Source organism: Saccopteryx leptura, chromosome 7 (genome assembly GCF_036850995.1).
Source record: "Saccopteryx leptura isolate mSacLep1 chromosome 7, mSacLep1_pri_phased_curated, whole genome shotgun sequence".
Lineage (NCBI taxonomy): Eukaryota > Metazoa > Chordata > Mammalia > Chiroptera > Emballonuridae > Saccopteryx > Saccopteryx leptura.
Genome location: NC_089509.1, coordinates 100014924 through 100028380, shown reverse-complemented (window position 1 = coordinate 100028380; position 13457 = coordinate 100014924). Strand labels below are relative to the sequence as shown.

The window sequence follows — 13457 nt, the reverse complement described above, 5'->3', positions numbered from 1 at the left end:
CATTTTATGGAGTACTAATAACCACTTTTATATGCTTGTTTTAAACTACAGTGTAAAAATAAAACACCATCCTACCTTTAATCAAATTCTATGTACACTGAAGGGTCATAAAAATATACAGAATTCTGGACCTGGCCGGTTGGCTCAGTGGTAGAATGTTGGCCCAACATGTGGAAATCCTGGGTTTGATTCCTGGTCAGGGCACACAGGAGAAGTAACCATCTGCTTCTCCACCCCCCCACCTCCCTTTCTCCCTCTCTCTCTCTCTCTCTCTCTCTCTCTCTCTCTCCTCTCCTCTCCTCCTGCAGCCATGGCTCAAATGATTTGAGCTATTTGACCCCGGATGCTGAGGATAGCTCCATGGCCTTGCCTCAGGTGCTGAAATAGCTTGGTTGCCAAACAACAGAGCATCACTCCAGATGAGCAGAGCTTTGCCCTATAGGAGGCTTCCTGGGTGGATCCCGGTTCCAGCGCATGTGGGAGTCTGTCTCCCTGCCTCTCACTTAATAAAATATATAAATATATATTTACAGAATTCTTTTGAAATTTTATTAATAGGTATAATTGACACATTTCTACTTCTAATATTTTTACCTTGATTTCCTCAATTTTAATATAAGTAATATTTATTAAGAACAGAATCCTTGAATTACTCTGTTATAATAATCTCAATCTATTGTATAACACTTAAAATCCTTTCTTGAAAAATTCAGCAGTTTTTTAGAGTATTGGAGGGCCAGTAGCCATGGCCACCATCACAGCTGCCTGGCCCATGTAGGTTCCCATTTAATTCAGACAGACAGTAACAACAGAGCCAATAACTGGTGGGCCATCCTTTATTCCTGCTTACAACCGGCAGGCGAGAAAATACACACAGTGGGAAAAGGCTTCCCTTTCCATTCAGGGCTCCCAAAGTCACTGACTTTCTCTGGTTTTTCCTAGAATCAAAGGCCTCACCAGCCTCAGTCCCCTGTGCATGCCTCCATTTTGGCTGCCTCCTCCCAACCACATGGCTTCTCTCCTGCAACAATGTGGGCTCCTCCCCTCTCTGCAACGATGTAGTCTCTCTTAAAATGGCCTCCTAGCTTCTCCTTTTAAAACTTTTCCAAGTGAAAGCCCTCCCCCAGCACACATTAGTATAACCAAGCACCTTCTCAAGCAGGAAGGCAATTAATATTATTACCTAGGTGATGGCCATTTATGGGAGCAGCGCCATCTTTAACAAAGTGAGCATGAAAATTACAGTTTACAAACTTATCTGCCCAATAAGTATAATATATAGTTAAGGATAAATTTGTTCAAGGAGGATGCACAGAGTCTATACAGGGGAGAGGGAGAGAAGGTGCACCTGGAATGCCCAGCTCAGGTGAAAGAAGATGCACCACTGGACCCTACAGAATGCCTACTACATTAGGTCACTCTACCAAGCCCAGTAGAGCTATGTAACAGCTCTACGTAATACATAGAAGCAAACACAGGGAGGTTGCCAAATGAGGAGACAAAGAAACATGTCTTAAATGAAGGAACAGGATAATACTCCAGAAAAGGAAGTAAACAAAGTGGAGACAATTTACTATAGGCAGAGTTAAAAATACTGTTTATAAGAATGCTAATGAACTTAGAACTTCAACAGCATAAAAAAAAAAGACGTAGAAATCATAAAAGAAAGAACCAGTGAGAAATGAAGGATACACTAACTGAAATGAAAAATAATTACAGAGACTCAACAGAATATCAGATAAAGCCAAGAATAAAATCAGCAACTTGGGATATAAGGAAACAAAAAATACTAGTCAGAAAAGGAGAAAGGAAAAAGAACCCCTCAAAGATGAGGCTAGTGTAAGAAGCCACTGGGACAACTTCAAGCATACCAACATTCACCTCCTGAGGGTGCAGGAAGAAGGAAAGAGCAAGAAGTTAAAAACCTATTTGAAAAAGTAATGACAGAAAACCTCCCTAACCCAGTGAAGAGAAAATAGACACACAAATCAAAAAAGTAAAGAGAGTTCCTAACAAGATGAACCCAAAGAGACCCACACCAAGACACATCATAAAATGCAAAAGACAAAGACAGAATCTTTATTTATTTATTTATTTATTTTCCAGAAAGAGAGAGAGGGAGAGAGAGAGAGAGAGAGAGAGAGAAACAGAGAAGGACAGACAGAGAGGAAGGGAGAGAGATGAGAAACATCAGTCCTTTGTTGTGGCACCTTAGTTGTTCATTGATTGCTTTCTCATATGTGCCTTGACCAGGGGGCTTCAGCCAAGCCAGTCACCCCTTGCTCAAGTCAGAGAACTTATGCTCAAGCTAGTGACCTTGGGCTTTAAGACAGCTACCTTTGAGCTCAAGCCAGCAACCATGGGGTCATGTCTATGATCCCACGCTTAAGATGGTGAGCCCATGCTCAAGCCAGAGACCTCAGGGTTTCAAACCTGGGTCCCCTACATCCCAGGTCAATGCTCTATCCACTGCACCACTGCTTGGTCAGGCAAGAATCTTAAAGGCAGCAAGAGAAAAGTAAGTTACCTATAAGAAAAGATTGTCAGCTAGTTTCTCAACAGAAACTTGGCAGGCTAGAGGGGATTGGCAAGAAATATTCAAAGTCAGTATGTGTATTGTAATAGTAAAGATTTTCATATATATGTGTATATATACTATACATAAAAATATGTATATAAAGTCTTAAGGGTTCTTCACCAAAATAATTAATAAGGTTATTTAATGGATAGAGGGAAAAGATGTCTGTAGCTCCCAAATCAGGTCCTAGAAAACATAATTAATTTCCAAAAATACAATTTTAAGTGTAGCTCTGTTAATTAAATTTTAAACATACCAATTTCTGTAGGTATAGGGAAAGATGCAATTATGATTAAGAACAAATGAATTTTATTTGTCTTTCATGTAAAAGATGACTTCAAACTGAATGAAAATGGAAAGAATAGCTATGCGAAAATCTACATGTTTAATGTCGTCAAAAATAATGAGCCATGTGATTACAAATGTTGACGTCTTATTTTATCCTGTTTGTTATTTGATTTTTTAAGATTTCAAGGGACCCCAACAATCAGAAGACAGTATTTCAGGAAATGGTCAAAGTGCTGTCCTTCTTCTCACAAGTGCAAGAGCAAACAGCCGTGTGGCAGCTTCTCTCTAGTTTTCCAAAGATGTTTCAGAATGACACGATGCTAAGCAATGTATTTGATGTTCTTCGAAATGCAAACAGGTAAGAAAATGTAGGAATTAAGTGAGATCTCACTATGCACAAACCAGTCAGTTTAAAAAAATATTACCTGTGAGGATCACTGGTAGGTAGGTAGTTTCAATACAGAGCCAAGAACCCTTCAGTATCTTACTGCAGATTTTTACAATAAAAGTAAGGGTATTAGTCAAAGAAGGAAGAAACACACATTTAAGTCTTCAGGGTTATCAAAATGTACATGAGAAAAGTAAGGAAGAGGAACACCAAAATTAACAACTAGATTGTCAGTAGGGTCCCCGAGTTGCTGAGAAAGAGGTATATAGCAGGACCGAAGGTAGATTGGAACATTGGCTCAGGCTAATTTAGGGACAATGAGAACTCTATATCTAGCATTTAAACTACCCAAGAATAAACTATCTCACTGGGTTTTAGTTGATACTCTCCAATGGAAAACAAACCTCTTGGTTAGAGTTTTGAACTGAGCTACCTCAAAGCAGTTGGTCTCCCTCATGTGCAACCAGGTTGTAAATGATCTTTCTGAGCCTACATATTAGGCTGGCTTTATTTGACATATACAACACAGAGATTTGAAAATTTTTACAGAAGAAACCTCTTCAAAGATTGCTTTCCTCATAGGAGAGATCAGAGTATGGCCAGTGTGTAGAATGTAATGAACTAGTACATAGGTTTTGACTGTCCTGTCCAGTTAATTTGTAAATGTGCATTAAAAAATGACCAACAACAACAACTATATCACCAACTATCAATTATTGAGTACCCATTATATACCAGACACTTTACTGGGTCTTATATATATATATCACATTAAATCCTACAACTAAACTATTATTTATGTTGTAAATGAGTTAACAGAGGGTCATAAAAATTAAATGTTTGATGATCATGCAACAAGGAGGGTTTAAACCGGAGTTTTCTAACTCCAGAACCCAGACTGCCTCTCTAATATGTCATTAAGAGTACTATGTCTGCCACCTCTAATGTCAGAAGCACCAGAAGAGTCTTCTCATCTTCTTTGAAAGGCTTCCAAGAGCTTGTTTATTCAAAGACCTCATAATAAGCCTTATGTTGATAAATTAATCTCATTTAATCCTCACAACAGTGCTTTGAGATTGAGACAATAGATATCTCCATTTTTTAGAAGAGGAAACAAACCCTTCTGGAAGTCATATGACTTCCCTAAAGCTCCACAATCAGTAAGTGGCAAAGGCAGGACCTGAACTCAAGAAATTTGGTTCCTATGCTCTTTCCACAATAGCATGTCATAACTAATTTGCAGAAGGAACATTATTTAGGAAATTTGATTCTCTAGATTGGTTCTCATTTTAGCACTTAGGGATATTTTCACTTGCCCAGAATTTTTACACTTGATCCTTTTCCTCCTATTTATAGTCTATCTTAGAAAACAACCAAGTAAATCAATTAAAGGAGAAGAGAGATTGTTTGAGTATATAGCATAGCAAAAAAAAAAAGAAGTAAAATAAATATTTAGACCACAGTAAAATATCACTTCACACTCACCAGAATGGGTAAAAATTTTAAAGATGAACAACTGCAATTGTTGACAAGAATGTAGAGTAAATAGAACTCTCATACATTGCTAGTTAGAATGTAAAGTGATATAGCCATTTTTGAAAACAGTGTGATAAATTCTAGTGAAGTTAACAGTAGATCTGTATGATGTAGTTTTCTATTCTTGGGTATTTACTCAAAGAAAATGAAAACATTGCCACATGAAAATTTGCATGCTACTGCTTACAGCAGATTTATTTATAATAGCTAAAAGTGGAGAATAAAGAAATATTTATAAGCAGGTGGCAAAAAATTATAGTTTATTTCTACATTGGAGTTACTCAACAACAACAACAAATAAACAAATTACTGAATCATACAACAAGATGAATAAATCTTTTTTTTTTTTTTTTGTATTTTTCCAAAGCTGGAAACAGGGAGAGACAGTCAGACAGACTCCTGCATGCGCCCTACCGGGATCCACCCGGCACGCCCACCAGGGGGCGACGCTCTGCCCACCAGGGGGCGATGCTCTGCCCCTCTGGGGCGTTGCTCTGCCGCGACCAGAGCCACTCTAGCGCCTGGGGCAGAGGCCAAGGAGCCATCCCCAGCACCCGGGCCATCTTTGCTCCAATGGAGCCTCGCTGCGGGAGGGGAAGAGAGAGACAGAGAGGAAGGAGAGGGGGAGGGGTGGAGAACCAGATGGCCGCTTCTCCTGTGTGCCCTGGCCAGGAATTGAACCTGGGACCCCTTGCACGCCAGGCCAACGCTCTACCACTGAGCCAACTGGCCAGGGCAAGATGAATAAATCTTATGAATATTATGCTGGTAAAAGAACCCAGACATCCCTCCCTCCTAAAAAAGAGAAAATACCCATACTGGATGTGTAGATGTTGTATTCATTTTAATGAAGTTCTCAAATTGAAAAATTAATTTATAGTGTTTGAAATCAGACCAGTGAACGCTGGAACAACTATTGGGAGTATGAGGAAGTTGTGGGGGGGACCAAAATGCATTATATATTGCTAGCATGGTGTGGCTACCTCACTATATAAATTTGGCAAAACTTATTGAACTATAACTGAAGTGCATCATATTGTATGTGAACTATACCTTAGTGAAATGTGGTTAAAAAACAACAAATAAAAAATAAAAATCCTATAAAATAATATTCAGTAGAAAGTAAAATACCTAAAAATAGTTTAGGGTCAAAGTAAATGAAGAAATAATAAATAAATAAATAAATAAATAAATAAATAAATAAATAAATAAAACACTTTAGGCATTATTTTTATGGAGTATATTGTATAGAAAGGATGTTGCACTATGGCTATTTTAGTTTTCTTAAAATCAAAAATAAAATTTTTGTGGATTATAGCATATAGAGTTTGCTGTCACTAATGGTTATAAATTTTACAAGCCAGACTCCATAGTAATGAAGAAGAAAAAAGAAGTAGCTTAAAGTTATTTTTAAAGTAGATGGCATTTGACTTTTAATGAATCAGAACAACTCTTTTTTTTAAAGTAATATATAAAATTGCTAATTTATATATTCATTCTTTTAAATATAACTCTCAGCCATATATGGTTTTGACTTAGGCAACTGAATTTTTTTACTTTATTTGACTTTAATTACTTTAAAGTTTAAACACTGACACTTGATACAGTAACTGGTTAATCTTTTAGTGTGTTCAGAACAGAGTGGGTACAGTGAACCTGCTTTTTCACCTGCAAATGTTGTAAAATCTAAATACAGATTAAGTATTTTTAAATGACAATTTAAGTGTAAAAATGCATGGTGAATTTTGAAGACTTAATACAATAAAAGACTTAAAATGTTTCATTATAATTTTATGTTGATTAAATGTTAAAACAATATATTTTGGATGTACTGGATTAAGTAAAATATGTTATTAAAATTAATTTTTGTAATGTGACTACTAGAAAATTTAAAATTGTATATGTGGCTTGCATTATATTTTTGTTAAAAAGCCCATGATAAACCATTTTTAAAGTTAAAACTTCTTTACTATTGTTATTAAACTGAGTATCATTAAAAGCCACAATTTCCTCACAAATATCTATATTTTATCACCAAATTATAGTTTCATTGTTTTATCTTACTCTATGAACCCATAACAATTTTCATCATTTTCTCCAACAACTTTAAGTTGTAAGTTGTTATGTAATCAAATTACCAAAACTAGATTATATAATGTCAAAGTTATGACAGAAACTAGCAAAAAATGAGCAATTGCTGAAAATCAAGAGTATATAAAAATATTCATTAATTTTACCATTTATGAAGAAGCTGTGCTGAGATGTGAATCACAAAACCCTTTTTATAATTATATTTATTTGTGAGACAGCTTGTTTGAGGGTAACTTCTGTTTTTATATGAACACCAGGAAAAATATCTATAAAGTAAAATGAAAATATTCTGATTGTTGATTCTGATAAAATCAAAGGATTTTAGAGAGGATGGGGGGCCAGGTGTCATTATTATTAGTAAGTTATGTTTTGTTGGATAAAAAATGAATTAAGCCTACTAACATTTTATTAATGCTAATAAATAACAACAAGGCTGACAGTTTTAATGATAGTGCCAAGTATTCAGTCTTTGAAGGTGTTTCTCTGGGACAATAGATGAGGGAAGTCAGGCAGTGGGTCACACTGGGAGAAGGCTGGCAGAGATCTAGGACCTGGGACTGTTTAATTGGTTACCGTGATCACAAGGGTTCAGAAACAACTGAAGTCCGAGAACCAGGAGATTCTTGGGGCAAATATGTATAAAAATGCCTGAGGTATTGACTGTTATGTATACAGAGCAGAGATGAAAGTAGTAGAGCAACATCTCTATGGCCAAACACACAGCTGGCATAACAAATTAACGATGCCCGTGGGCTCTGTGCAAAAATGTTCTGCCCTCCGCCTCCCCCGTCGTGTTAGGGCAGAGTCTCTGTGCCGGAGGCAAAATGTAGAGTTTAAGGAACATAAGCTTTGAAATGAGATAGAACCAGCTCTCCTTATTAACTGGATAAAACTGAGAAAGTTATTTAACTTTTTCAACTTTAGTTGTCCCGTCTTCAAAACAGGCAAATGATCTTGACATTATGGACTTATTACAGAACTAAGTGAAATCATATATATGTATGTATATTGATGGGCAAATATATCCAAATGTATATGGATATCCTAATATTAGAGTAGAAACTAGAAAAAAACTCAAAATTTCACACTCTAAATATAGCTTTTATTCATAGTTAGAAAGCTAAAGTTAAAATAATCTTAATCTAAATATTAAAAATTCTAAAAATATTGTAGAATACCATAAATGTATATGCATATATTGTGTCTAATGCTAGAGTGAGCCTTCAGTTGGCTGAGACACATAGGGAAAAACTATTAGCTAATTTGTACTACATTTAACTTTACAATGGCAAATTGTTAACAAAACCTTTTGATCTGGTAACTACCCTTGTAAATTAAAACATTGCTTTAGCTTTGATTATTGGTAAAAAAATCACAGTATTTGTGAAATTCAGACTTACATGTACAATACCAGCATTTTTTTAATATTCTAATAACAAAAAGGGAATTGCATTTCTTAAGTAGCTAATTGCTTTTTAGAAATATGAATTGAACTCAAGCATAAGTGAATTCGCTGATGGCCCATTTCCAGTGCAGACTGACCATCTTATTGGTGACATAATAATCGTGGGAAGACAGTGCCAGTCAGTCTAGATGTTCATTTTGAGTTTCTGCCGGAGCAGTGTCTGCGGGCCACTTAGAGAACGGAATGCAGTCTTTAACTAGGGCAAGCTCCTTTTATTTTTTCAAAAACATTGCCATTTATTTAATAAGAGACAAATATTTATCAAATGATTAAATAATAATTATTCCTGAAACTAGGTCCTTTATCTGGGTGTGATTTCTACTTTTTTTTGGGGGGGGAGTGACATAGGTTAATAGTATTATATAGGTTTCAAGTGTACATTTCTATGATACACGATTTATATATTGCATTGTGGGCATGATGTTTAGTGAAAATAATTGCCAATGTTTAATTTTTTCCTTTACTAAACAAAAAGAAAGTGGTGTCCTTTCATTGGAAGTAACTATTTCCTAATCGCTTATCTTTACGTCTTAACTGTAGCAAGTGGAGTGACTTCACTCCCTTGCTTTCAGGCATTTGAGCGCCGCGGCTTTAGAATCCTGGCAACGTGAAGTGCTGTCTGGTTCATGAACATTTTGTTGAGATTTTGTGCATGAGCAGGCAAACAAGTAATTAAACAACAAAAGCAGCAGCTTGTCTTTTTATGTTATAAGAAAAATTTCTATACTGTAGACGTTTTCTCTTTGAATAACCTTTTGTTTCTGTCTGCAAACCTTGAAATGCAGTTTGGTTTAATTGTTTTTTGACTCGTTAGTGCACTCCTGGTGGTCCAGAAGGTTTATCCACGCGTCACAACTAACGAAGGTTTCCGAACTGTCCATAAATCTGTTAAACATCTGCTGTACACTCTGAACTCCCCAGCTCAAGGTATTGTATTTCCATCTCACCGTATTCAGTTCTGTGTCACAAGGGCTGCTAGAAATAGTATAAACGAGTGCAATGTAAGCCATTGTTTATGGCTGATACTGTTCTTAGGTGGGGGTATATGTGAGGATGGAATTGGACATCAGGCTAATCCCACTGTAGAGAAAAGGAGAAAGGGTCAGAAAAGACACTTTGACTCTTGAGGGTTTTTATCAAGGTGAAAAGGGTCTCTCAGCTTGTAAAACTATGTTTATACTTAGTATGGAAAATAAATATTAGGAGTAAGCCTCAATAAATAGATTTCTACAGGTATTTTTTGGAACAAAACCCTATAATAAATTGCAGAATTTTTGCTCTAGTTTCCAAAGTTTGGCTTTTTTAATCAGGATGAATCTTTTACTGGTAAAGAGATACCTTCCTCAACCAGCCATTTTGAAAATGCATGATGGACTTTGGAGCATGAATAGATGGGTATAAATCTACTGTCCACCTCAGTAAGAAGGCTATAACCTGCTGCTGCTAGTGAATCAGAAAATATCAGCTTTTCATACATATAACAGCACCATATACCATACACATTGAAATACACAACATATACACACAGAGAGATTGAGGGCTGTAAGAAATCCATCCCTATTTCTGAAGTAAAATGTTTGGTTAGCATTTAGAATAAATTTAGATTTAGGTTTTCTCAACTGACTTTGTCAGCCTTTGAATACATGGATTTTATCTTTGGCTTATAAATAAGCATCCTGAGAACATCAGGTCACAAGTTGATTGTTCATTGTCAGGTCTTGAACTATTAGTTTTCATATGAAAATCAGGTTTGGAAAGGCTTTGAAGAATTCTCTCTGGAGGGTCTTACATACTCAAGGATACCAATTTCTGTTAGTCAAGAGTATTTTGTATATCTACAATTATAGAATTAATGACTAGTTTGCAGGATTGTTGTTCAATTCGAGGTCCTAAAGAACATTAGGGATGAACAAAACAAACTGACGAACAAAACCGAAACAGAGGCATGGATAGATGGAACAGACTGACAGCTGTCAGAGGTGGGGGTTTAGGGGCCTGGATGGTAAAAGGTGAAGGGATTAAGCAAAAGAAAAAACCATATATAATATATATAAATATATTTAAGACATAGCCACCTACAACTGTGTGGTGATAGCCCGAGGGAAAGATGGGTGGGAGGGAGGTAGAGGTAGGCAAAGGGAAGGAAAATGAGGCTGAAGGAGACCGGTTAGGGTGATGGGCACACGATGCAAGGTGCAGTGATGTTTTATTGAGTTGCACACCTGAACCTGTACCCCAATAATTTTAATAAAAATAAATAAATACATATCAATATTTTAAAAAAAATAAATATAATAAAAGAACAGTAGGGAAGGAAAGGTTTAACCTTTTTAAAAAGTTCAAGCCAGCCCTGACCGGTTGGTTCAGTGGTAGAGCATCAGCCTGGCATGTGGATATCGCTGGTTTGATTCCCGGTCAGGGCACACAGGAGAAGCGCCCATCTGCTTCTCCACCCCTCCCCCTGTGTCACGTGCTCTCCTACAGCCATGGCTCCATTGGTTTGAATGAGTTGGCCTGGACGCTGAGGATGGCTCCATGACCTCTGCTGCCTGAGGCACTAAAAAAATGGCTCCATTTCTAAGCAACAGAGCAACAGCCCCAGATGGTCATAGCATCTGACCACCCCTAGTGGGCTTGCCGGGTGGATCCCAGTTCGGGCCCATGCAGGAGTCTATCTCTGCCTCCCTCCTCTCACTAAAAAACAAATAAACAAACAAACAGTCCAGGTCTGAAAACCAGACAGTGCACTAACAAACACCAATTATTTCCTATTTCTTTTTATATTGCTTTTTAAAGTCTTGAGAACTTCAAGTTTTTCCTTACTACTCTTTCCCCTTTCATTTCAGACTCACACCTTGTAATTAATTAAAGAGATAAAGTTAAAAAAAATGTTTCACAAAGAATAAAAGCTCATCAGTGCTTTAGAAGCCAGAAAAGTAAGCAGCACTTCCTATTAACTGAGGCACAGACCATTTTACCTGGTGAACAGCAGAACTCAGTTTTTCTGTGTTTGACAATAGCCGTGTTTCATGTCTCATGAGCTCTTTGCTAGATGGCCTCACTCATATTTACTCAATGGGACAAATACACACTTGATTCTAGGGTATTTCATGCAAGTACCTGCCACCACCAAACCTCAGAATGTCTCTACTTTCAGTCACTGATGGAGTTTGACTCATTGTTTCCGACTCCTTCAACATGATGAATTGCTCCTCATCCATCCCCTCATTCCTCTCCACATCGACTTCTACAAGCTCCTCAACCCCATTTCTATCTGTGATTCGACCTCGATTATGAACACACTCCAGGGTTTCTTCAGGAGCCTACTCAACAACCGGGAAAATAGGGAGATATATCAAACACATGGGAAGAGGGTTCTCTCCTAACTTCCTGTCTTAAGGAATCAAAGTCTCAGCTGTGCCCGCTGAGGATCCCTACTTCACAGTTTAGTATTTAGAATTTTCATTTATAAACACTGAATTTTGAGAGCAAAGCTCACCTTTGTAACTCATTGAAGTTTGCTCTTTTGCAAAGTAAGAAATGATATGAAATTAGTTCTTTAACTGAAAAGTCATTCTTAATGGTGAAAAGAGGTTATCTGTGCTCTAGATTTCTTTCTATGTCTGTGGGTACCATTTAAAAATATGCCTAATTCTTTAAATAAAGTAAAATCTCACTTTGTAAAGGTCTGTAACATTTCCCACTTTATTAATGCCTATTTAATGCCATGTTTTTTCCAAGATACATCATAGTCCAAAAGAAAAATTGGCCAGAGGGAAAGGTGCCTACTCACATCAGGGTCAAGTCTCTCGTTGATATGACAAAGTTAATTTCTATTAGTTACACATGTTAATAGCTTGATGAGAAAGAGAAACTTCATGCAACATATTATACAAATGCCACTGAACCTGCTTAGTATCACCTTGGAGTTCAAAGTGAGAAAGACTTGGTCTTAAGAAAATGGTTTTATATATTTTAACATCGCAAAAGCATAAATCTCAACAGAGTCCTATCCTTAATTAGCCTCTGTATGGATGTCAATAAATAATTGACATTGCCATTATTAGTTAGGTTTATTTTTTCTGCATCTCGTTATTTGTAGTCCTTTAATTCACTAATGCATTGCTACCATTAGAGCAATAATATTTAGCAGCACCTTGAGCTGAACACAAGACAACTCCGCTCTGCTGAACAGGAAAACTGAAAAAGCCACTCTGCCAGTTCCTAGGGCTGGTGCAAACATTACTCAGACATGACTGATACAGAGAAAGATATAGAAGCCTTTAATTCTGTCATAGTCCTTCACACACGTGCTAGTTTAACTAGACAGTGATCAGCACTGGAAAAGCATGGATAATTGCATAGCTGTACACTAGAATCTTTTCAAAAAGCTTTAGGACACACTAACTAGAGACCATGGCAGAGTTATTAATGCAGGTAGTAAAAACAGTTGGGCCAGCATTAAAAATGACAGCTCTGAAACATACTGGCTTAGTAAGAAGGAATAACTAGTGACAGAGAGAAGACTGAAATAAGTGATAGGGTTTTCTTAAAGGGGCTGAAGGAAAGCATTGGGTTTCTGATGTTTTTATTTATGCAGTCGCCATCTCAAGTATATATTTTCACTTCCAATTTTTCATGCGAATGTGATTGCACACTAACTCTTTAATGATACAACGTTATGCAGCAAGTTGAATCGGCAACCTGTTTGACTTCTAGGGACAATGCTCAGTGTTAAATTAGATCTTCATGTATGGTTTTCATTAGACCCAGCTTAGTGATTACCTTCCACACTCCAAGCCTTCATATTATTTGAGACCACGCAGAACAATTCTGTTAAAATTAGCCAATTTGCATTCACAGCTGCATTCAATTGAAATCAGTGACTGCTTTTTGAAAGATGAAAAATATAAATTAGTGATGGCAGATGTTTCTAAGTTCTAGACAACTGAAGGCAAAGGAAACCTAGTGATCCATGACTGAAATGGGCTTTATTTGATTAACAAGTCACATGGCTGTCAATCTGCATTATAATATTCAGGAATTGTCTGTGCATATAGGTCTTGAGATTTAAAAAAATGTAACAATTTGATGCATGAAGAAAAATAATT

The 13457-nt window shown here is 36.8% G+C and overlaps 1 protein-coding gene across 2 annotated transcripts in view; it reads left to right on the top strand.

Moving 5' to 3' along the window:
- The window catches only part of ABCA12 (ATP binding cassette subfamily A member 12), a 179895-nt gene that overhangs the window by 73326 nt on the left and 93112 nt on the right, over positions 1–13457 (top strand). For both annotated transcript variants that reach the window (XM_066345995.1, XM_066345994.1), the window contains 2 exons: positions 3046–3224; positions 9161–9273. In XM_066345995.1, coding sequence (XP_066202092.1) covers positions 3046–3224; positions 9161–9273 — 292 coding nt within the window. The remainder of the gene's footprint in view (positions 1–3045; positions 3225–9160; positions 9274–13457) is intronic.